This window comes from Ochlerotatus camptorhynchus, unplaced genomic scaffold (genome assembly GCF_037179485.1).
Source record: "Ochlerotatus camptorhynchus isolate MF236.1 unplaced genomic scaffold, CSIRO-AGI_Acam_v1.1 ptg000277l, whole genome shotgun sequence".
NCBI lineage: Eukaryota > Metazoa > Arthropoda > Insecta > Diptera > Culicidae > Ochlerotatus > Ochlerotatus camptorhynchus.
The window spans coordinates 2,842,324-2,867,875 of record NW_027040766.1 but is presented as its reverse complement, the minus strand read 5'-3'; the positions used below and the strand labels follow the sequence as shown (position 1 = coordinate 2,867,875).

At 44.1% G+C, this 25,552-nt stretch overlaps 3 protein-coding genes across 2 annotated transcripts; 1 reads left to right on the top strand and 2 right to left on the bottom strand.

Moving 5' to 3' along the window:
- Tdh (L-threonine dehydrogenase) overlaps positions 1 to 25,552 on the bottom strand; it is a 470,436-nt gene that overhangs the window by 127,883 nt on the left and 317,001 nt on the right.
- On the top strand, positions 92 to 24,589 carry LOC135706296 (alsin homolog). The gene is made up of 7 exons (XM_065227864.1): positions 92 to 1,140; positions 10,571 to 12,112; positions 22,076 to 22,646; positions 22,711 to 23,463; positions 23,525 to 23,704; positions 23,766 to 23,911; positions 23,988 to 24,589. Exons 1-7 carry the CDS (start codon positions 381 to 383, stop codon positions 24,236 to 24,238), a joined length of 4,203 nt encoding a protein of 1,400 aa, XP_065083936.1. The 5' UTR covers positions 92 to 380; the 3' UTR covers positions 24,239 to 24,589.
- LOC135706354 (ATPase inhibitor A, mitochondrial) lies at positions 1,044 to 1,675 on the bottom strand. Its single transcript, XM_065227970.1, has 2 exons — positions 1,517 to 1,675; positions 1,044 to 1,423 (listed from the first exon to the last, which is right to left on the bottom strand). The coding sequence occupies exons 1-2, from the start codon at positions 1,564 to 1,566 to the stop codon at positions 1,198 to 1,200; spliced, it is 276 nt and encodes a 91-aa protein (XP_065084042.1). The 5' UTR covers positions 1,567 to 1,675; the 3' UTR covers positions 1,044 to 1,197.

Here is a 25,552-nt window from a genome sequence, read left to right as displayed (position 1 = left end):
TGCGCCAATCGATAATTACGAAATTAGGCCACAAAAAAGAATTCCAACCAAAACATTCCATAATTTTTCGCGTAATGTCCAGTCCGTTCGATTCCGTTCCCATTCTTATCACATTGCAAAATCAGTGGATCAGTGGATTAGTATCGTGATAATTTTAGGTAGCCTGATTTCGCTTTGTAGGTGATAACGTAGTGAAAGGTGTCGTTTTTCTTCGTTTGCCTGTGAATCGGATACGAAATTTGTTGGCCACAAAAATTAGGTCTTCGGTCTGGAGTGTATCGTAAACAAAGGATCCGCACAGCAGCAGCTGATCTCTAACTTGATCGCGGAACAAGAACGGGTGAACAATGAATCAGTAGTGGAAGGGGAAGGAATCAAATATGTCTGCAGGAATTTCCGTCTACAGTGAACTGAGTGACGCAAGTCGACTGTCGGTGTTGGTCAGTGGAGATCTGGAACATCCGCTCACATATGGAATCAAGTTAAAGGGTTGCGGAGAGTACTACCTGCTGCTGACGGTGGATGGAAAACTGTTTCTTGGGGAGCACCGACTCCGGGACAAGGCAATTGAATTCCGGTTTCTGAGAGATGATGTTGCTGATTTCGATACGGAAGGGAATTGGGTTTACTTGGTGAGCAAGTTGGAAGGGAAAGTGTACCAGGGAAAGAATGGTTCGTTCGAGCTATGGAGCCAGCTGTTCGAAGATAGTGAGATAAGGTTCGAGAAAATTTGCTGCAATAACAATGGACTGCTCGTGACTAGTTCGAGCGGAGATGAGTTGTACGCTCAGGGGGATTTTGGAAGTTTGCTGAATTATGAGGAGCTGGCTCCTGTGAAAGAGATCACTTCGGAAAATGTGGTTCAGATTACCGCCGGGATCGATTTTGTTATATTGTCTAGTAGGAAAACGGCAAAAGTGATAGTCGACGTCAAGAAGGATCCATTTTATGATCGCTACTGTTTGCAAGAAGACGGACGATATACGGATTGGAAAAATATCTATAGGGATTTGAACGTTAGCTTCGAGCGGACTCCGGTTGACAGTGATATCATTAATAATGTGAATGTGGACTCGGTCACCGTTTATGGACAAATGATACACGAAACTGGAGTCGCCAGCTTTGGAAAGGTCAACAAAGGTGAGTCACTTGCATTGAATTTACATATTTATTGTTTTATAAAAAAAAAACTACAATCTACTTTTTGGCACCTCCTTGGGCCTTGGGTTCGCCTCCGGCACCGCCATCAGTCTTGGGTTTTAAATTTTTCAGCTGTTCCTTCTGCTGTTTGTAGAAGTATTCCTCCTCGTGAGCAGCTTCCATTTTTCCGAAGGATCCACCAGCTTCCCGGATGCTTCCACCACCACCGCCTCCCTTTCCGGCACCGGCACCCAACTCACCGACTTGGCTCATTTTTGCAATCCTGCCCGGCAAAATAAATGTTACATAATTTGTTTTTGTAGTTTGCGGTTCACGAGTGTTATCTGAGCGTAATGTTAAACATATATCTAACTACCTTAATCCGCTAGGATAGAGTCGTGCAACGTTCCGTTGAATAGACTGCATTGAAACTTGACAGAATTTCTACTAAATAAACAGTTTTCCTAACGCTCCTATTTATTGATTGGACAAGTGCACTTCTACGTCTTTAGATTTGACTGCAATTTGCTAATGATGATGAAAGATTGACACAATATGGTGAGCAGTGTGCCGAGCGAAAGTGAATCATTCTTATTTGTACACGCTTCTCACGTTTGCTCACTCTGGTTTATTTTTGGATGGATTTTCTGATAGCGATTGGTGAGAATGCAACACCCGTTCGTTTTTGTTTGTTTCCATTTACCGTCTCACCATTTGAGTTTACGTGAAGAGGATTGGTGGTTTATCAAATAATGGAGTATTTGGTTTTTAGGGTAAGAAAATCGGGTGAATTCAAGGGCAAGTTGTTTGGTCTTTTAAGAAGAGTAGAATTTTTTGAAATTTCACCGCGCTTCTTGGAGGATTGTTCATAAGTGTAATTTAAGTTTAGTAGTAGTAAATTTTTTCTTTATTTTGATTTGTTATGCGGTTTACAATTACTAATACACTCAGGTCTTTTTTTACACGGGGGATACGGTCCGTGTAAAAAAAAAACCGTGTAAAAAAAACCTACGAGATTTTGATTTTTCGCATGCTTAAATGTTTTTAAAAAATCGGATTTTGATGCCATTTGTAATTAAAGCATGATATGGTCCATATAGACATATTTTAAAAATTTCTGTATTTACACCAAAAATTGTGATTTTTTTTTTTAAGTATGCCATTCGATTACAAATAGCTTGAAACGGATAATGTGATTGGAATCATGTCGATAGGTTGTATCGTTGTCGAGAAATCGTTAAAAACGTACCATGTAAATCGTGGAAAACCGTGTAAAAAAAACCGCGTAAAAAAAAACCGTGTAAAAAAAGACTTCAGTGTACAGGGCAAGAGGTTAGCCAGAAGGGCTCTTCATCTTTGGTGGACTTTTTGATTTTGTGTTGTACATGTTGTTTTTTACTGTGTAATGTTTTTCAATTTTCTTCTTGTGAGGTATGTTGTTTGAATGTATTAATTTGTTATTCTACCTACTTAACCTAACGTGCCAGATCCCTGACGATCTGTTGATCGGATCGCCTACAGCAACCTCTGAACCTTGCGATGGAGTCAGCTCTCCGTAACTCCAGTATCTGAAGACCAGGCCAGGCGGTGGACCTCAGAATTTCTAGTCAGCGGGGGACTGTTAAGGATCATCCTAAGGATCTTTTTTTGGATCCTTTGGAGTTAGAGGTGATGGCAGGCGCATTTCAACAGGTTGAATAGAATGGGGCCAAGGATGCTTCCTTGTGGAACCCCGGCACCGATGTTGAAAGCATCCGATGTGATGGTATTCAGAGAGACTCGGAACGGAATCCGATAGATAGTTGTTTATTATCTTCACTAGGAAGATTGGAAGACCGTACTGCTGCAATTTGAACACCAGGCCATCTTGCCAGACATTGTCGAAGGCTTTTTCAACGTCCAACAACGCCATGGCAGATGTTTTCGACACAGACTTGTTCCGTCTGAGAATGTTTGTCACTCGAGTCAGCTGGTGGACGGTCGAACGACCTTTCCGAAAACCAAACTGTTCCTCGAGTAAGATGTTGTTTTGTTCGGCAGATGTTAGGAGCAGGCTTCCAAATAGTACAGCCTTCTCGCGACAGTTGGTTTATACCTGAACTGACTGTTGCTTTGTGTGCTTTACTGCCGCTTGCTACCGTACGTTCAGATCTGAATTCGAAGTGTATTGGCAACAGCGCACGCACGAACGAATGAAAGCTGTATTAGGCCGATGACATATAGCGAATTCGTTTATTATCGGGGTTGGAACCAGTTCCAACCCAGTGCGAAACCGAACTTTTTGTCAGTGTGAACCTCAACCTGAGCTAGGTTTTAAAAACAAACGAACAAACTGACGTTTGTCAGAAAACAAGCAGACCCAATCTTGATACCCGATCCAGGTTGGAACTGAATAATAAACGAATTCGCTAATAGTAACGCGTTTAGCGAAGCGTGCGCGTGCGCGTGTGCGTGTGCGTCTGAGCTGCTTTGATGAACGTCCATGCAAAATGCTTGATGAAACGCTTACACATGTCATAGTACACGCGTTGCGATGCGTCAGCAATAGCGTCAAAGCACTCCTTGAAGTGTTTTCACGCGCGTGCACGCAAAAGACTGTTGTAGTGCCATCGAATTTAAATGGTGATCGACTAGGAAACTGCGATAACGTATAAATAGCATCGGTAGATCGGACGTTTTAAATATAGCCGTTGTTGTTTTGTTTAATGTTACATGTTAAATGTTAAACAAACTGTGAATAAGAAATTGTTAAATGTAAAATGTTAAATATTACATAATAAATTCTAAATTTCAAATGTAAAATTAAAAATGCTTAATGTTAATTGCCAAATGATGAATTCTAAAAGCTGAATGTTAAATGTTACATGCTCAATGCTAAAGGTTGAATGCTAAATACTAAACGTAATATGTTAGATGTTAAATGAGAATTGTCAATGTTAAATGCTAAATGTTAAATGCTAAATGTTAAATGCTAAATGTTAAATGCTAAATATTAAATGCTAAATGTTTAATGCTAAATGTTAAATGTTATTTGTTACATTTTACACGTAATACTTTAAATTATTAATTTTAAATGTGAAATGCTAAATGTTAAATTTGAAATTTTAAATGTTAAATGATAAATGTTAAGTGTTAAATATTAAATTGGTTATTTTTAAATGAATGTTAAATGTTTAATGCCAAATGATAGATGGTAATTGCATAAATGTTAGATGTTAATTGTTTAATGTTAAATGTGCATGTCAAAGTTTATTTGCTAATGTTAAATGTTTGATGTTAGACGTTAAATGCTTAATGTGTATGTCAAACGCTAAATGCTGAATATTAAATGTTACATGTTAAATGTAAATTGTTAATTGTCACATGTTACATGTTCATTTGTCATCATGTTAGTATCAATTTTGAGTAGCCCTAGTTTCGACGGAATTTGAGTAGATCGAAACTAGAGCTACTCAAAATTGAGTGCTAAAAGTTAGTACTAACAAGAAGACAAATGAACATGTAACATGTAACAATTAACAATTTACATTTAACATGTATCATTTAATATTAAGCATTTAGTATTTGACATACACATTCAGCATTTAACATCTAACATTAAACATTTAACATCTCTACTCAATCTCTTTTACTGAAAATTGGGTAGTTTAGGATTAGCGTAAAGACCAGTTATTTTAACTGACAACAATGCGAGCTGCGCTTTTAAAAACGCGTTGAGTATGTCATAGCACGCATCACTCGACGCTTTATTGAAATTCAGCAAACGTGAACAACACGCGTTGCTCGACGCTCCGCGTTACTATGTCATCGGCCTTAGAAAAGTCGCATCTACACCCGCTTTGCTAAAATCATCGTGCTTGGAACGTAGTGAACCGAATGGGCTGTATTTATACATTTCTTTATGAACAGGTTCTCAATGTTTCTGTCGTCATAACAGCCTTCATAAACCGACGACATCCCTCAGCTTACCCAAGTGGCTGTCACGAAAAGGCTGTCACGAGACATTATATACAATTGATATACGGCAGTGGAGTATGGAAAAAACACAGAAGAATGATCCCGAACAGATATGTCGGCCCGATGTCGGATCAATGTAAGGTCAATTTATGGTCGACGTCGGCCAAATGTCGGGTCGATGTCGGGTCAATTTTGTGTTTATGTCGGGTCAATGTCGGGCCAACATCGGGTTGGGGTTTGGTAGAAGTCAGGTTGGTGTCGGGTAGGCTTATATTTTTCGCCGGAGACCGCACGTTTTTAAAAAAATATTGGATGAAAATTTTGCAATGGGCCCCGCATAAACGCGAACCATTAATTGACCTTACCTAAAATGGTTAAAAATTGTTTATAATCCCTGCTGAACTTCAACTGAAATGGTTATGGAACTTTACATGAACGTTTAATGATAAAGTTTCAACCTTATGTATTATGGTTTTTTGGAACTGGACCTTACAAATAATGGGTTGTTAAGAACCATTACCGTTCCAAATTCTTGTTTTCTCCATACATTTTCGGAAAGAGAACTATATTAGAACCTTTTAACTTATGGTTTGAGAACTTTAATGGTAATGGTTATGGTAGTCAGTAAGGTCCACGAATGGTTTTGTAACATCGATCAACTTTATGTGGAATATATCGCGAATTGGTTGCCTGTAATTTACTGATTACCAATTCACGATATATTCCACGTAAAGTTGAGCGATAATACTAAACCATTAATGGACCTTACTGACTACCATAACCATTACCATTAATGTTCTCAAATCATAAGTAAAAACGTTCTTATATAGTTCTCTTTCTGAAAATGTATGGAGAAAACAAGAATTTGGAATGGTAATGGTTCTTAACAACCCATTATTTGTAAGGTCCATTTCCAAAAAACCATAATACATAAGGTTGAAACTTTATCATTAAACGTTCATGTAAAGTTCCATAACCATTTCAGTTAAAGTTTAGCAGGGATTATAAACAATTTTTAACCATTTTAGGTAAGGTCAATTTATGGTTCGCGTTTATGCGGGGCAGCACGAACGTGATAGCAACCGAATGAGCTCCGGCGCCACACTGGTAGTGTAGTAGCAGTCTTACGACATACAGACAAAATTTCAAAGACAGCAGCAACGAATCGGCAGTTCACCGAACTGCTTGTTGTATGTACGAGGAACGTTACGAATGACCATCCGAGGCTGTCATAGCCGAACGAACAAAATACATGACTAAGAACGAGCTGTCGTGTACTGCACAAGACGGCAACGTTGCATGTCGTATAACAGCCTCACTGTGGGCTGTTGCTTATAGCTCAATCTCAAGGCTGTCGTAGGGAAAAGAAAGCGACAGCCGTTGGAATACTGTCATGAGGCAGTACTTTTGGTATGCCTGGTTAGGAGCCGGTGGTAGACTGCTCTTTCGAACAGTTTTGATAACCCTGAGAGAAGGCTGATTGGTCGATAACTTGAAGGTAAGGACGGATCCTTCCCAGGTTTCCGGATGGGTATGACTTTAGCTGACTTCCAATACGAGGGGAAGTAGCCAAGTCTGAGGCACTGATAAAAAATCAAGTGTTTGAGTTCCAGATTCAGGATGTTGTCGAAACCTGGGCCCTTCATGTTTTTAGATGATTTGATAAAGGCCAACAGTTCGTCAGCCGTAATCTCAGATTCCTCTGGAAAAATGTTAGGAATCTGATGAAGATTGGTTGCATTTTCAGCAACCTCAGATTCATGAGGGCTGACAATGTTTTGTCCGAGATTATGGGAGCTGACGAAGTGTTGACCTATCGCGGCAACCTTCTCTTCAGGAGTTATCAGATGAACCACTGGGTCGCCGGGACGATCCAGTAGGGTCAGTGGTGCAATGGGTCTTGGCTTATTTTTAAGGATTTTCGCTAGTTTCCAGAAGGGCTTTGCACTATCTGGGAGAGAGCGGATGGCTTGGATGGTTTTTGTAAGACGATTGCAATGGGTCTTCAAGACACGTAAACCAGAACGCTGGTATTGCCTTCGGATGGAGTTACGGCGTCTGATGAGATCTTTGGTAATTCTATCAAGGTTAATTTTTTTTTTTTTTTAATTCTTTATTTAAGAGATTTTTAGCCTTAGGCTAGTTCATCTCTAAACGTATCAAGGTTCAGAGTATTGCTCACCTGTCTGGATACTGGCACGTGTTGTTCCCTGGCCCGGGATATCGCCTCCTCGATGGAACGTAGACACCGGTCAACGTCTTCGGACGTCTCCGGAAGGACACCGTAGTCGACAGTGGAGTCGACACAGTGTTGGAACTGCTCCCAGCTGACACGATGGTAGTTGCGTCGGGAAGCTTGGCTTCGGTTGATGGATGAGCCTACTTCGGCCATCACCGGATAGTGGTCCGAACTCAGCTCCTGATGAGTCACAGGTAGCGAGATGCTGTCTCCCATGTTGCTGATGAAGATGCCTATCGTGGAGTGTACGCCAGATCGGTTCAACCGGGTGGGACAGTCCGGTGCTAATATGGTGTAGCGAGCCTCTTGCAGGTCGTCGTTCAGGTTGGTGCCGTTTTGGTTGCGTCGACTGCTGCCCCAAGCCTGGTGTTTGGCGTTCAGGTCGCCAGCGATGATGTCCCTCCGCAGGTCTGCTGCCGACCCGTCCCTGATGGTGACTTGCTTGGGGCAGTAGGTCGCAATGATGGTGATAGGTCCGACAGGAGTAGAGACTTCTACCCCTAAAGCTTCGATGGTTTTCAGGTGAAAGCTCGGCAAAAGCCGACAGCAGATGTTTCTCCTTACAGTAATGGCTACTCCGGAGCTGGTTCGATCAAGTCTTAGAAGCCGGAAGTCAGGAAGGTAGATGTTTACCTCCGGTTTCAGGTGGGTTTCGGTGATAACGGCAATGTCGATGTTTTGTTCGTTGAGGAAGTCAACGAACTCGATGATCTTGCTCTTGAGCGAGCAAGCGTTCCAGTTGGCGATCTTGATGGTTTCACGGTCCATAACTGAGCATGAAGGTCAAGCCACAGCTTGGAGCTGGTCGGATTTGTTCTTGATGGTGTTGGCAATGTCGTGCATCTTGAGGAAGATGATCATTAGTTCCGCTGCGGTGAACCAAGAACCATCGTTGATTTCGGGCTGCGGTAGGGACGGTCCATCCTGACGCCAGTTTAGCCCAGGGGCTGTGGGGAGATCCTGAGGCTGTGGAGCAGCGGTCGTCTTTTGGCCTGAGTTTGCAGGGACTCTGGCAGTTTGAACTTGAGCGGTGGCGGTCGCCGTAGCAGCCAATCGTTGATTGAGTAGCGGTGGCAGCACTGTAATCGGTCGTCGAGGTATCGGTGGGAAGTTCTGGTCATTAATTTCCGGCACTTTCTTGCGGCCAGGCTGGTTTTTCGTCGATGCTTTCTTCCGGATCTCGATGTACTCGGTGCGCTTCGGACAGGCCTTGCTTGTAGCTTTGTGATCAGCACCGCAGATGGCGCAAATGGGATCGGCTTCATCGAGTCTGTCGCAGGCGTCGGTTTTGTGTTGTTTGCCACACTTGATGCAGCGGCTGACCATATGGCAATTCTTCGTTCCATGCCCGAACAGCAGGCAGTTCGAGCATTGGGTGACTCCACGACTGACCGGCTTGTACCGCTCCCACTTCAGGACGCGGATGCCCTGGAGGTCCATCAAAGTTGTTGAGTTCTTCTCAAGGTGGACCAGGTATAGCTGGTCGCGGTACTTGACGGCCTTGTTGTGGCGGGCCATCTTGTAAATTTGGACCGGCTTTAGTCCATTAGCCACCAGCTCTTCCAAGAGGACGCCTGTGTCCATGTCGTATAGTCCTCGCAGGACTACCTTGAACGGCTCAACAGCCTCGATGTCGTGGGAGAAGTACTCCACCTGTGCTTGGTCCAGAATGGCCTGAACCGCGTTGTAATGGTTCAACGCAGGAACCATCAATTTGTATCCTTCCGTGCACAGCTGGATGGTGCACCGGACGCCCTTCGTGATGTACAAGTTTATTTTTTCCCGCAGTCCGGGAGGGAAGCCTTTCACGTAGAAGGGCGGCATTCTGTCCTTTTTCGGCGGTCCTGTTGTTACCGTCACCGGTTCTGCACCGTCCTTCAGAACGGAGAACCGATTGTTGCCGAGCAGCTTCTTCGCGGCAGTCGCACTGTCACTGTTGTCTTCAGGCCTAGACCGTTTCCCGGGATTGCCGGCACTCGCGTTACCGCGCGATTTTTTACCCATGACTGGGTCAGAGAGAGCGTCACTATTAAACGCGAGGAAAAACGGAACAACGCAATCGAACGAACGAAGAGAGCGAAAGAAGAAACGTCGACTGTACTGCTCAACAGTTTGGCAGCGAATGATGTACACGGCGAATGAGAACGACCCAAATTTGAGTTTAGTTCACTCATAATCGCCAAAAGTGCAGGAACTCAGCGATGAGTAAAATTTGTCCCATGGTTTCCTGTAGAAAACCTAAAAAATCTGCCGGAAAATGAGGAAATTGACGAAAATTTTATTCAGTCTCGGAGTAGTACCAATAAAATGAGTGAATCCAATCTTTACTTTTCTCAAATTCGCGATTTTTTCCCTGGAAAATCCTGGAAAAACCTGGGAAAACATGAGGCAATTTAACTCATCGCTGAGTTCCTGCACTTTTGGCGATTATGAGTGAACTAAACTCAAATTTGAGTCGTCCTCATTCGCCGTGTAATTTAAGTTTGCATGCTTGAGTACAACCTCCTGTTGTCCTCTGCTCTTTCGATTTGTATTGAAGTTCCCAACAATTACGCTGAATTTGAACGAATTCGGTTGCGATCTGGATTTGCGGGAGAATTTTAAAGTTAGTATGAGAATCGGAAAGGTAATTTTCAAAAATTCACACTTTTCACCGAAACTTAAATTTAACAAACTACGCGAACAACTTGTTCGAACACCGCAAATCGATTCGACATATCATATGAAAAAAAAAATTACAGCACACGGCGAATGAGAACGACTCAAAATTGAGTTTAGTTCACTCATAATCGTCAAAAGTGCAGGAACTCAGCAATGAGTAAATTTGCCTCATGTTTTCCCAGGTTTTTCCAGGATTTTCCAGGGAAAAATTCCTGAATTTGAGAAAAGTAAAGATTGGATTCACTCAGTCTATTGGTACTACTCCGAGACTGAATAAAATTTTCTTCAATTTCCTCATTTTCCGGCAGATTTTTTAGGTTTTCCACAGGAAACCATGAGACAAATTTTACTCATCGCTGAGTTCCTGCACTTTTGGCGATTATGAGTGAACTAAACTCAAATTTGAGTCGTCCTCATTCGCCGTGTACGTACACCTATAAGCGTATATGAGATCAGAGAGCTTGTGCTCGAGGTGTCCTGCAAAATGTCACATGCCCCACCCAATTGTTCACACAGCGAACTTTTCCCATACATTAACTAATAATTTATTTTTGTCAAATCTTCTCCCAACAGGTCAACTCGGTACCGGCGATCACATCCGGAGGGACAAAATCGTCCACCTGAAGCTGTTCAATGTTTCGAAGATTGCCACCTGCTGTGACTACTCATCGGCCCTGACGCTCGATGGCAATTTGTTCCTCTGGGGTGACACCCACAAGAATCAAGCTTCCCTGGACAGCAGCCTCTCGTTGAGCAGTGCCAGCACTCCCACTTTGTTCAACCGGTTCCTGCACATTCTGGACGTAGCTTGCGGGAACTACCAGACCTACATTGTGACAAACGATTTGCGAATTCATGACGTACGAATGGACGAAGAAAGCTTAAATTACGAATGTGCAGATAGAAAGCAACAGCTAGAAATACCCAACTGGATTGCCCCGGACGAATTGCCTCTGATATTGGCAACCGATAGTCTTATCATCGTGAATCACCTCCCGCTGAACAAAGAACTGATACGAGTCTATACCAAGGAGCAAACAACGACTCAAAAATTGCTGAAACATTTCAAAGAATACGACATCACTCGAATATTGAGGAACCCCTCGAATATCCTAGCACCGCACTTCTTCTACCGTTCCTGCACGAGACTATTCTATCTTTTACTGCTTAATTTGAAATCTCTGTACAAATGTGCTCTGGATAACGATCTCACCAAAATTGTATCGCTACTGATGCACGAAGAGGTACATTTCCTGTACAGGCAGATCGTAAAATGCTACTGCGATAGCGACTGCCTCGGACTGATGCACGAGTCGGAACAGAAGCTGCTCCAAATCTACCTAGATAACGTTAAAAATTTCATCGAACTGATCGAAGTTCTAGTCAATGCAAACAAATCGCTCAGTGAGGAGGTGGAAAATCGACTGCTCAACATCAAAAGCGAGTGGCTCAGATTCCTGAACGAAGAGGTTAGTGAAGAAATGGGCAAGTTTACCAAAACAACCAAAGAATTTTGGCTGAACGAGGAAAACTTCCGATGGTACGCCCTCAGGGAATGCCACCGGAGGGTGATACTGGATTCGACAGATGTGCCATTGAAACTGCTGGAGGTGAACATATTCTCTTCGTCTCCGCGGATCGTCCTGTTTTCCGACGTTCTGTGCTATCTTTCCGGGATGCAACTCGTCGAGTACCCGCTGGAGCTGATTTGGATCTCGGCGGAGATCAAAGAAACGCTGAAAAACAAGCATCGGGATAAACTGCGCTTCATGATAAACATAATTGCTCCGGAGGAAAGTTTACGTTGCTATACGATGAATTCGGCGGACAAGGGGGTTTGGCTGAATACGCTCAAGGCACACGTGATGCGAAACCTGAAGAAGGAACCGTCGGCAAAGCAACCGATGTATCGATACAGCTCGTATCGGTTCACTGAGAAACATGCCAAGTACGGTGGAATGGAGTACAACGGAATTTGGAAGGTCGGGCAGATCGATGGCATTGGGGAACTGAAGGGAAAGGAACGATCGTACAAAGGAGAATTTTACCATGGGGACATTACCGGTTACGGTTGCATGAATCGAACGCTTTACGGAATCGGAACGGTGTATGAAGGTAAGTTGCATGTGGCTCTCGACTAGTATTTTATTTCATTCCTATCCAATTCAATCGAAAAATCCGGAGTTGCGCAGTCTCAGGGCGTGGTCAAAAATCATGTGTTTGTACACGAACCGGCAGGGCACGTTGGGTGGTGGGACGCTGAATGGGTAACAGCAGGGGTTGCAGGGTCTTCCACGGGGTGCACCGCAGTCATCGATGTTTGGAAGAGCTCCGCCGGGGTACATCTTCTTTTGACTAGGAGAACGTCTTGAAATGTATTTTGAATTTAGATTACCTTGCTTCCGAACTGTTCAAGACTCAAATGGTTAATGACGTTTTTGAAAAGAGTTTGTGTATGTGTGGCCTGCTGCGTGTATAGATTGTGGATCGAAAACCACCGAATTAAATTGATATTGCCGGTTCAGGGAAAATAATTCGACGGAACTGACTGGCGATTGCATATAAATAACGCTCAAAAAGTAAGACCAAAGAATCTCCGGGCGTAATTCTCCACTCTCAATAATTAATAATTATTTCTCTCAATAATTAATTCTTCACTCTCAATAATTAATTCTCCACATAAATTTGCGAAGGAAGAACCAAGGCGGAACAAAAAAAACATCCCGAGGGTGTATTTGCATGGTGTATCACTAGTGTTGGCAGTTCAAATGGTGGATGATTTGCTTGTAGACAGCAAGCTTATTTTTCAGGGACAGGGTGGACAACCGATATTGAAGTCATCCGATGTGATGCCATTCAGAGAGACTTGGATCGTCCTTGCTGATAGATAATTTTGTATGATCTTCGCGAGGAAGATGCAACCAGTACACCAAGCCATCATGCCAGACATTGTCAAACGCGTTTTTAACGTCTACCAATGTCTATTTTTATTTTATTGTTGTTTTACATTAACAGGTTGGATGAAGCCCCAATGATGTTAACCTTATCAACTATAGTAAAAAAAATACATTCAAGCTTGGTCATAACATAAAAAAACATATATCTCATAGTCAGTTACTCCTGCCGGCGAAAAACAGAAGAAAACTTTCGACGACTTCACGGGAGAGATGAAAGTCTAAAACAGATGCAACTCTGTTGAATGTTCTCTGCAGTCCGCAAATCGCACCGTATGCTCCATAATGTGTGCGACGTAGAGGCAGTCTTAGCATAAGGTTATTACGAAGCGGTCGGGGTTGAACATTCAGGTCAATTTGCCCCAAGATAGCCTCGCAATCTGTCCATCCTTGCAGGATATCGGCCACAGTTAGGATTCTGCTTGTGTCTACTAGTCCGGAGAAGTTCTAGGTCGATAATTTGACAACGGCTTTCGTAACTGGGTAATCGAGACGGATCATTCCAAGGCAATCTGCGCAACGCAAAACGAAGAAAGCGACGTTGAACAGATTCAATTCTCTCGGCACCGTTGTTGTAGTTTGGGTTCCAAACCGCTGAACAATGCTCAAGCGTCGATCGAACAAGCGAACAATAGAGAGATTTTAGACAGTAGATATCAGTGAAGTTTTCAGCTATCCTAAAATGAATCCTAAAGTTCTTGACGCCTTATCAACAACATATGCAATGTGTTGCTTGAATGAAAGCTGCGAATCCAAGATCACACCCAAGTCTTTCACCTGATTCACGCGTTCGATTGTCGAGCCAAGCAGGTCATAGCTAAATATTATCGGTTGTTGTTTTCGTGAGAACGTAATATAGCGGAGCATTTGGCTGGGTTCACTACCATTCTGTTTAACCTGCACCAACTAGCGAATACATTGAGCTGACGTTGAAGAAAGTGACAGTCAGCAATTGCTCCGATTCGTAGGAAGATTTTGAGGTCATCTGCATATGATAACCGAGGAGCTTCGATGACCAGATGCACGTCGTTGAAGTACAGTATAAAAATTAACGGTTCCATGTGGCTTCCCTGATGTATACCTGATGTGGCAAAGAAGCTAACTGATCTGCAATCTCCTATGGCAACCTTTAGTTGCCGACCGCATACACCGAGCTTGTCGAGTTTAGAAATCGCAATAGCATGGTTCAACTTGTCCAATGCTGCGGATAGGTCTGAATAAATAACGTCCGTTTGAACCCGATCCGACATGCTTTCGGTTATATACGATGTGAGACACAGCAGATTGGTGGTTGTAGAGCAGCCGACAGTAAACCCATGTTGATCAGCACTCAAATACTGCTTGCAATGGGTCAGCAACTTCGGATAGCTTCGAAACGGCACTTAACGATGTAATTCCTCGATAGTTATCCACAGCTCGTTTCCTTCCTTTTTTGTCGACGGGCAAACATGACACTGGAGAGCGACATTCGGAACAGGCGAAGAAGCGGAATTAACAAGCTAGCAATATGTCTCTTCAAAAATACATATGAAACTCCATCAGGTCCAGGATTGAAGGATGACTTGAGCAGAGTCGCGGCCTTAGAAATCATCTCAGCATTAACATCAATTGCACCCAGCGTTTGATCATTTACTGGAACGTTCCTGGCAGCCAGGTTAATATGGTCGTCAGTTAGTATCTCATTAGTGAATACACTGGCAAATTTTTCAGAAAAATTGTGACATATATCCTAAACGGTCGTTGAATTCCATAGACGATGGGAGGCCGGATTCCCTGCGTTGCTCGTTCACATAGTTCTGAAAAGATCGGGTTTAGCTTAAGTTTGCGCTGGATGCCTCGTTGGAAACTTGAAAAGCATTCACGACTGACTCGCTGGTACATGTGATTCAGCCTCACATAATGTAGTTTCAGAGGAAGCGTGCGATACTTCGTAAATCTTCTCAATGCTGCTCTCTTTATTGACTTCAACCTACGCAGCTCTCTCGTCGGCCAGGGAGGGTGAGACACTTTGTGGTATGTTCTTTTCGGGACGTGTCTGCACGGATAGAAATCTCCTTATACCTTTTGGCAAATTTCCATTGCTGATTATTCATAAAATGTATAAGTCAACTAATAAGCAGACGCATTGCAAAAAGTTAATAAAGATCATGTGTCAAATGAAATGTATAAGCGGTCACACATACCTTCTATGCATTCTAATAGGACCTATGTGGTTTGTCTTATGGAATGTATAAGGCTGATGCTTTGGCAAAAATGTATAAGTGAAACACATGAATTAAATATTTGATTTTCGTTTCGTGTGTCAATGTCATATGCCAAGACATGTGAAAAGGTTTGCGCTGCAGCCTCAACGTCATCTGGATCAAGGATGTTCTCCCATACCATGCTAGACAATGCATCTATGATGCTACGGTGGTCAGCTTTACGGAAGTCATAAGAAACCGTAGCAGGATAGTCGTCGAAATCACACACGAGTTTGTCCTCAACAGTGACAATTAGAGGAGGGTGATGTGAAACTAGCTTAGTTAGCGCAAAAGGAGCCGAGGAAATTGATGGAGCCCTGTCCTGTGTGCTCACGAAGCATAGGTTCGAACAACGATCATTTTCGTTAACTACACGGTTAATTTGAGAAAGCGTCGCTGCCCTGTAGTTGTCTAGAAGGCTAATAGCTCCTGCGTGAAATGTAGAGCTATCAGGATCTGGATACAGGAATCCGATTGAAGTCACCAAAAATGAATAACTCATCAACTGGAGTGGCACTGATCGACATTGAGTATCGATGAGTTCATTGTCCCGGACTCGATCAGGTGGAATGTACAGAGCGCATAGATTTCTGTGAGTGTGCGATCACCCAGATTGATGGCTGTCCAAACCTGCTCCACATAGTTCCATGAATCGTTCTCGATGGCCTTTGCCTCCAACCCGCCACGGACAGCTACAAGGACACCTCCACCAGTAGATTTACGGCTGTTGTTAGTATTCCGATCGCAACGAATGACCTCGTAGTCAGGACCAAAGACTTGACTGGAAAGCGTTCGATAATCGAGCCACGTTTCGCACAGGACAATTATATCGTAGCAACAATCCGATACAGCTAGGCGGTACTCTTCAACATCAGAATTCAGCCCACCGGCGTTTTGGTAGAAGATCACGACGTCCTGCTTGCGACAAGGAATCGAACGACTGCTCTCCCTGGAAATCACAGATACATCAGGCAATAACTGACCATTATCAAGTCTCATTGGATACTCGCCATAGTGAGTGGGTTGGAAGAGGGGCTCCACATCCCACAGCAGGTCCAGGACGACTATGCTGAACGCTGGCAGGAATCAGCACGATTATGCTGGAGGAACCAGGAGCTTCCAAAGAGCGGTCTATTGTGCGTCCCGGAGATGAATTAGGATTGTTCGAACAGTAAAGCGGATGTTGTCAATGAGCAGTGTCAGAAGTGATTCTCAACTGGAAATAGCCGGCAGATGCTTGAGGCGTTGCACTGAAACACGGAAGCTGATCAGGAAAATTACTGTAACTAATGTATGCATACTTGTCTGAAAACGATGGTTGGAAGACCCCACCACCGAACTCGACCGCAGGTCCAGAACGACGTTGATGGCAGGAAATAGATCGACTTTGATGGCGGGAAACAGCTAGCGCGACTGGATCGAGTGGTTCGAGGTCTCCCATAATGCGACAGGCAGTGAGTTCTGGTTTACTGTACACAACCTTTGACCAGCTTCTCGATTGTTTCCGATTTCACGCTAGGATGTATACGAGAAAGGTACAGCCAAAACAGCTCGGTGGGTTCAGGGACAGTAAGGTCCTCGGTAAAGACATTGTCATCCGTTACTGCTTTAGTGCCACCAACAAGGGATTTGTTGGTGAGCGAGCCTTCATCGCGGCACCGTTTTAATGGCGGTTGACGCATAAGATCGCTGGAACTCAAGTGTGTTGGAGTTGTCAATGCGATTCGTTTCGACAGCTGAGCGATCTGCTGTCCTTGTTTAGTCATTTCCTTCCTACACAGCAAAAAAAAAATGTAATATCGATCAACGTAATTCAAGCTGATGTATGAAATAATGATGTAATAGCAAAACGCAGATACAATATTACATCAATGGATGTAATTTTGTTCGCAAAATCGATGTACATCGTACAATGTGATATTACACAACCGATGGATTGACCTGGTTGCAGCAGTTTCGATGTAATAGTCAACAACTTTTTTTGCTGTGTAAGCTCAGCGTGTGCCATTTCCTGTTTCTTGGTGATAGAATTAATCGCACTACCAAACGACGAAACAGCAGTTTTGAACCGGGCACATTTCATCAGCTTCGCGCACTCGTTGCACCTTCAAAACAAGTTCGGGCTAGTGTAGAGCAGGAGACGGATTCTTCATCGCCTTTAACTGGTTTAGCGCATTGGTCACAAGCGGAAGTCATGCTGACTCAGTTTCCAAATCTAATTTAGAAACAGCGGTGGAGATGCTCTAATATGCAAGGAGCAGTTGGATTCGGCAGAGTGTCTGATATCGAAAATAACAACAGTAAACACTACACGGCGAATGAGAACGACCCAAATTTGAGTTTAGTTCACTCATAATCGCCAAAAGTGCATGAACTCAGCGATGAGTAAAATTTATCTCATGTTTTTCCAGGTTTTTCGAGGATTTTCCAGGGAAAAATTCCCGAATTTGAGAAAAGTAAAAATTGGATTCGCTCAGTCTATTGGTACTACTCCAAGACTGAATAAAATTTTCATCAATTTCCTCATTTTCCGGCAGATTTTTTAGGTTTTCCACAGGAAACCATGAGACAAATTTACTCATCGCTGAGTTCCTGCACTTTTGGCGATTATGAGTGAACTAAACTCAAATTTGGGTCGTTCTCATTCGCCGTGTACAAGATGACCGATTAGATAACTTTTTCACTGTTTTCACAACACGGAATATTGGCTCCAAATAGACGATTATCACAACGAACTGCACTTTCCAGTAACAACCGGTAAAATTTTGCAAGTCTACAGAACGGGAAAAACAAAGAACGATAGCCCGTGTGATAAAAAATCATCAAATTTAACAGCGCAAAATCACACCGATCTGAATAACAACACAGGTCGTAACGGTAACCTGGGTTATCAGATGAACCACTGAATCGTCGGAACGATTCAGCGGTATCAGTGGTGGAATGGGCCTAATTTGGGTAATTTTGGTAAGGCGATTGCAATTGGTCTTATGGACAGGCAGACCAGAGCATTGGTACTGCCTTCGGATGGTGTTACGGAGTCTTATAAGGTCTTTGGTATATCTGTCAAGGTTCAAAGTATTGCTCACCTGTCTGGGTACTGGTATGTGTTGATTCCTGGATCGGGATATCGCCTCTACGATGGAACGCAGACACTGGTCAAAGTCTTCGGACGATTCCGGTTGAACATCGTTGTTGACAGCGGTGTCGACGCAGTGTTGGAACTGACGCTTCAAATCGGTTCACGGAGGAACTAACTTCGGCCACCATCGGATAGTGGTCCTAGCTGAGTTCCTTATAGGTTGAGCGATGTTGTTGCTGCTTATGTTGCTGATGAAGATATCGATGGTAGCGTGAACACCGGACCTCGGGGCCTCCCTTAGCTCAGTCGGCAAAGGCGCAGCTACAAAGCAAGACCATGCTGGAGGTGGCTGGGTTCAATTCCCGGTCCGGTCTAGGAATTTTTCGGGTTGGAAAATTTCTCGACTTCCCTGGGCATAGAAGTATGATTGGACTTGCCACACAATTATACCAATGCAAAAATGGTACAGGCATCGAAAGCTCTCAATTAATAACTGTGGAAGTGCATCTAGAACACTAAGTTTAGAGCACGCAATAAGCTAATATGCGATATACAATAAGCTTGAAATGCGAAGAAGAAGAAGAAGTGAACACCGGACCGACTCAACCGGGTGGGCGTGTCCGGGTTCAAGATATTGTAGCGAGCTTCTTGCCGTTCGTTGTTTAGGATGGTTCCGTCTCTGGTGTTGAGTATTACTTGGGGCAATAGACCGCAATTATGGAAATGAAGCCGATAGAAGTGGCTTCGATGACTTTCAGCTGGAAACTTGGTAGTAGTCGGCAGCATATGTTCCTCCTTATAGTGACGGTCACTTCCCCTCCCCCGGAGCTGGTTCTATCAAACCGCACGAGCCGTAAGTCAGGAAAGAAGACATTTATCTCGGGCTTCGGGTGCGTTTAGGTAATGACGACAATGTCAATGTTTCGTTAGAAGTCAATGATCTCGATGTTTTTGCTCTTGAGCGAGCAAGCGTTCCAATTTGCGATGCTGATGGTTTCACAGGCCATATTGAATGACGAAAAGGCCCAGGGTTTGAATCTGATCGAATCGGGGTTTGCAGCTGCACAGAGAGTTGGACAGCTGGGTGAATAGGGGGATCAACTGCTCCGGTGAGTATGGAGCATTAGTGTTGTCGTTGGTTTGTGGTTTCGATTCCTGATCGCGACGCCAGTTAAGGTCCAGGCCCCGGGGAGGGTTCCGAACGTGGTGCAGCGTGCAGCAGTCGTTTGCTGGTTCGTGTTTGCAGCAACTGCGGAAGTGCGGATCGATGCACTACACAAGGGACTGTGAGTACAAAGACCATAAGTGCGCTAAATGTAACCAATATGGACGTTACTGTGAAAGTGATCGAAAAGTCCCCTCGGAAGCAGGTGAAGAGACGAACGAGAACAGTGGCTGTAGACACGAAGACTGTCCAAGTCGCAGTGAACAATGTACGAGGGAGAATCTGCCTCTGACATCACCGTCGTATCATCCGAGACCTGGAAGCAGCTAGGAAAACCACCAATCAGATCACCGTCAGTGAACGCGAAAACCGCATCGGGCGATCCTCTGAAGCTACTAGCGGAGTTCGATTGCTCGATCACCGTCAATGACGTAACGCAAGTAGGAACGATCTACGTCGTCGTGCAAGATCTACACATCCTAGGTCTGGATTTGGTGGAAGCATTCCAGCTCGACTCCGTTCCGATGAACGTCTTCTTTCGAGAGGTCAGCAATTCCTCTTCATCCATCGTAGAGCACCAACCTCGGACGGTGTACGAAAGCAACGGTAAAGTTCGACCTCAAGTCAGGACAAAGGTCAGTGTTTCGTCCAAAACGTCCGGTGGACTACGTCATGTACCAGGCTGTCGATGATGAGCTTGACCGTCTCGAGCGCTTGCGGATCATCACGCCAATCGACTATTCGGAGTGGGCTGCTCCGATTGTGGTGGTTCGGAAGGCAAACGGCAATATTCGGATTTGCGGTGATTATTTCACGGGCTTGAACGACGCTCCCCAGCTGCACCAATACCCGTTGCCGCTGCCGCAAGACATCTTCATCAAGCTCGCCAACTACAAGGTATTCAGCATCATCGACATGTCTGAATCGTACCTGCAGCTTGAAGTCGACGAATCATTGAGTAAGCTCCTCGCAATCAACACCCACCGGGGTATGTACAAAGTCAACCGACTGGCACCCGGAGTAAAAGCTGAGCCGGGAGCGTGCCAGTAACTCGTTGACATCATGTTGGCGGGTCTCAAGCACACTTGCGGTTACATCGATGCCATCGTAGTCGGCGGAGAAGATGAGGGACAGCATTGGCGGAACCTGCACGCACTTTTCCAGCGTCTGCAAGAGTTCGTCAGCAGATTAAATATCTTGGACACTTACTCGATCACCATGGAGTTCGTCCTGATCCATCCAAGATCGAAGCCATCAAGCTCATGTCGGCACCCACGAATGTGTCGGGAGCTCGGTCGTTTCTCGGAGCCGTAAACTTCTACGGGAAATTCGTACTGCAGCCAGACGATTGTTGAGTGGAGGCGGTGGAAGCACCGGGATCGAGAGCCGTGGAAAAGTTGTTATCTGGAAACTTCTTGCGACCGGGCTGGTTGTTTGTGGAGGCGGATTGCCACGAAATCCGCCCGTTTCAGGCAGGTCTTGCTGGTGGCCCGTGGTTGCCTCACAGTTGGCGCATTTGTAGTCCCCTTCCTCCATTGTTGGGATGAGTTTACACTTTGTGGGTTGTGTGTGTGATAGCTTAAAGCTGCAATTTAGAGTTTATTTCAGTAAAGATGCGTAACTTATTAATTTTAAGACTTACAAATTTGGTGTACTTGCTCTGGAAGTGGTATGACTCGAATTCCCACTCTACTTCTTCAATTTAGACCGTACTATAATTTTAATTTAATTAAATGAATATTAGATAAGTAGAATAATAGAATAAGGATAATAATAGATCAACAACTATGTCAACTTTTGTTCTTCGTGTTTGTTCTTCCTCTTTTCGTTTGACGCTATTCTCGTCGTCTCGTCGTGACATCCATGCTTTTGTTGCAGCGAGTGGCCATACGGCAGTTTCTGACACCGTGCCCGAACAGTAGGCAGTTCGAGCACTGAGTGACCCCACGGTGGACATGGGCGTAACTGCTCCCATTGCACCACGATGTGGAACAGGGCCCCAATGTTCTGCAGACCCTTCAGGCACGGTGAGTGTTTCTCCAGGTGGACCAGATACAGCTGGTCTCGGAACTTTCGACTGGTATCATGACGCGCCATCTTGTGCACCTGGACCGGTTTGAGTCCATTGCCCTTAAGCTCTTCCGACAGAGCATCCGTTCCCATGTCCGGGAGTCCTCGCACAACAACCTTGAGTGGTTTGTTGGCATCGTTGTCGTGGGAGAAGTATTCAACCTTCATCTTTTCCAGCATGGTTTGAACCGCCGGAACCATTAGCTTGTATTTGATGGTGCACTTCAGTCCTCGGGCGATGAAGAAGTATATTTGTTCCCGTAGGTAATCCATAATCCCTGCCGTAGGTATGACTAGAGAAGCTGAATTGGAAGTCCAAGTTTAGCCTCTGTAGTTTTGGTTGGTTAGTTGTCTTTATTTAGGAGACTTTCAGCCCGAGGCTGGTTCATCTCTGGCCCTGTAATTTTACCTCATAAAACCAGTCAATGTGATTTCGTTTAGTCATAATCACCCTAACCCTTTCTAAGAACCTTAACAGAAATCCCAACTTGAAAGCTGATTCTAGATCTGTTTCATTTGCAAATTTGAGTTATAGGTAATCGATTTTCAATTTTCTCTATACCCTAGGCGACTTCTACGACGGTAAGTACAACGGCTTCGGGAAGCTCAAATCCTCCAACACAAGCGCATCGCAGTACTTCAAATATCATGGATACTTCAAGGACGACAGGTACAGCGGCTACGGTACCTTGATAACCAGTGCATATCAGTACAATGGCAACTTTGTCAATGATCTCAAGGAAGGTTTCGGGGTGATCGAGGATAGTCTGAATGGGGTAAAGTACATTGGGATGTTTGCCAACGATAAAAAGTATGGCAACGGGATTCTGATAACGACCAACGGGACTTACTATGCGGGACTGTTCGCCAACGATGTACTGTCCAACTCCGCTGGCGGATTGGCAATTTTTCCGAGTGGAATCTATTATAAGGGCGAACTGACGATCGACGGTCCGAATGGGAAGGGCGTTTTCTACTATCCGGAGAGGGAGATTGAATCGGAGTCGTTCGAACTGGACGATACCAATACAAAGATGAGTGGACATACAATGACGGGAACGTTCGCCGGCACGTGGGATAATGTTAGAATATCCAATGGGAGCATGGCCATGAATCAACGGTTCAACAAGGTGCCGATGTAAGTTGGTTCCGCATTTCTTGATGAGTTGTTTTACTAGTGAAAAATTGTTTGCTTTGTATAGGTTGGATCTAAAAATCAACGCCGAGCGGAAATGGGCTTCCATCTTTACCTGCTTCCATCAGTCGGTGTTTGACACTAGTGATATTAGTAAAATGCGTTCCATGGACGTCAAGAGAATTTGGAACAAAATAGCCATTTATATTACCCGGGCAAAACGGAAAGAGCAAATAAAGACGAATAATTTCGAAACGAAACTGGTTGAATTCGATGACCAATCGGCAGCACAAATCTGCCAGAATGGTTTCCGGTTAACCAATCTTTCTGCTACTTCATTGAGGTCGAGCATTTCTGATTCCAAACTTTCGCTCAATGCTAACGGAACGGCTAATGGAACAGCCGACTCCCTGGCAGCATTGGACAACATCTCCATGCGAAGTTTTTCATCGATTGTATCCAGGGAATACGATGACGATTTCATGTTAAATCCATCCGGCGGTCAGAGTCGAACTTCACCGTTTCGTGATCTGGAAATCATTCCGGACTTCTGTATCTCCTCAGTCGACAAGCAAGGCCTGGAGCTGCTTCGGGACTACCTCAGCGAAGCCTTCCGTAACCAGTATCATCCGTTGCATCAACTGTTTGAAAAGCTGTCGAACTGTTTCTACTCAACCTACAGCTGCTGGAAGTTTACGCCGAATTCGATCCTCTGCGAGCCGGCCATGAACGAGTGGATCTCGGTTGTAAGCCGGATCTATACCCTCGTGATTACGGTAATGTTTCCAGCGCTGCCGAAGGATTCCACCATCGTAGATGGGTAGGTTCGACGAATGATTCTTGAAGTGTCTTTTTCATCCACTAGGTTCTGATTCTTCCAGGGAACTACTATCATATCAAACTCTACTGTATCCAATTTTAATGACTCAGGGAATCTATTCGGCATTGTTCGTACTGTATGCGAGTAAATGTAGTAAAAACGACGAAATCTACCGTCAAAGGATATTGATCTGCGAAAAGAAGACGGATGAGAATCTGATTCAACTCTTGGATATTGATAGGTCTGTTTCAACGATCCAACGTATTCGTAGCATTTTGTAGTTAAGGGTTCTTTTGTTGCAGGGTCCTCATTCCGATCATTCAAAGTTCGCGCTACCAGGAAGCAATAGAGAGTTTGAACCGCTTCAAGGAAAAGTGCTGTCCAAGCGAAATGATGAAACATATCAACGAGGCTTTCGAACTGGTCAATGCTGCTAGTAAAGAATATGGTAACTGGATCCCTAAATTTAAGAAGGAATTACTCATAGAAAAATAAAAACTTACCAATTTTCTCTAAATATGCAGATACCACCTTCCACATAGCCGCCGACAGTCTGCTGGAACTAGTCATCCTGCTCATCATCAAGGCCAACATACCTCAGCTGGGGGCGGAAATAAGCCTGCTGGAAGACCTGATGCAGAACGACGCATCCGCCGGCGATTACCACAGCAGCACCCAGAACGACTACTGTCTTACCACTTTGAAGGCTTCCTACCAGCATATCATTAGCGATAACTTCTTTGTCAACAAAATCTTCGACGGTGAGAGTTCTTAGAAATGGCGACGCTTAGGCAGGTCAACGTCAGCTCTGTGATCTGAGAATCATTCCCCGGATGGTAGTGAATTTTCAGTTTTGTGCTTGCTCATTTTTTTAAGTCGACAGTTAGTTTTATCCGAGGAAATCCAAAAGCAATCACGGTTTAGAAAAATATGTAGTGCTTCTTGGAATATATAATTGTTTTGTCAGTGCAGCATTAAGCAATATAGTTAGGTACTGATGATTCTTGTTAAATGTTTGTAGTTTATGGTTCATGCTTTGTATGTTTTGTGAGCATTTAAAAATATGCAAATAAAAGCTATAAGCGAATGATTGGCAATATCAGTATATCAGTACTAGTATAGAGAAAGGAACCATGGTAGCAGTCTTCTAAGCGGTCACCGTAGTCGACGCATTTTCTGCGACAATAGACTGCCTTTCCTTTCGACACTTGCAAAAAAGGCTATCAAATAACAGTACCAAACTAAAATGTCATATGACCAGGCTTTGTCACACGACACTGTCGCCGAAGACCGTCACGAATGTATGTATTTTAGTTTTTCTCATAATAAGAGCAGCTGATGTTGTGCTTGTGTGAATTCTGAAGATAGCAAGCAACAACGGTGTCCTAGCAATAACATTTCTGATCAGAAATGGTTAAATTTACACCAAATTGACTAATTAGAACGAAATCACACATGTCATATGTTAGTTATGTGATAATTTTATATTTGCTCGAATGTTGTTCTTCCGTTTATGGTGTGTAAAAACTGACGACGGTAGAGCACAAACGACAACGAAAAACGTCAACAGTTTTCAACTCCTGCATGGTAGCAACCAATCCAAACGAACGAATATATTGTTATTGTTATTGCTAGTGAGCGCTCAACTTCCGAGCTGAACAGACGCGCTTTTGTTAACGTTCTGTGGAAGTCGAACACAAGCTAGTTACCAGTGCCAACTGTGTTTTTTTTTCTTTTTCTCTCTCTGCTCATCGCTGAGCCGTTCCGTGTCGCTCCGCGTCCAAACGACTTCGCGATGGGCCGTCGAGAAAACACCTTTCGCATAGATTTTGCGAACGTGTAGAAGAAACCGGATAATGCCAAAGTGCACAAGTTCTGTGCGACCATATTAGGTCTGAAGCAAGGTGAAGTGCTACGAATCCAAAACAGTAGAACCCTCGGTGTTTCCTTCGTGAAAGTTGTCGACCTAGCATTGGCGCAACGAATTTTCGAGGAACACGACAACAAGCACGAGATTACAGTCGACGGGAAAAAGTATCCGTTGAGAATCACACTGGAGGAGGGAGCAGTGGAGGTGAGGCTGTACGAT

What these genes read in the sequence shown, in the direction of transcription:
- LOC135706296 (XM_065227864.1), top strand. Translation starts at nt 381, where the DNA reads ATGTCTGCAGGAATTTCCGTCTACAGTGAACTGAGTGACGCAAGTCGA. An exon ending in GATTCCACCATCGTAGATGG is followed by an intron (nt 23,464 to 23,524) that starts GTAGGTTCGACG and finishes TGATTCTTCCAG; the next exon opens with GGAACTACTATCATATCAAA. An exon ending in TGCTGCTAGTAAAGAATATG is followed by an intron (nt 23,912 to 23,987) that starts GTAACTGGATCC and finishes CTAAATATGCAG; the next exon opens with ATACCACCTTCCACATAGCC.
- LOC135706354 (XM_065227970.1), bottom strand. Translation starts at nt 1,566, where the DNA reads ATGCAGTCTATTCAACGGAACGTTGCACGACTCTATCCTAGCGGATTA. An exon ending in CTCTATCCTAGCGGATTAAG is followed by an intron (nt 1,424 to 1,516) that starts GTAGTTAGATAT and finishes TTTGCCGGGCAG; the next exon opens with GATTGCAAAAATGAGCCAAG.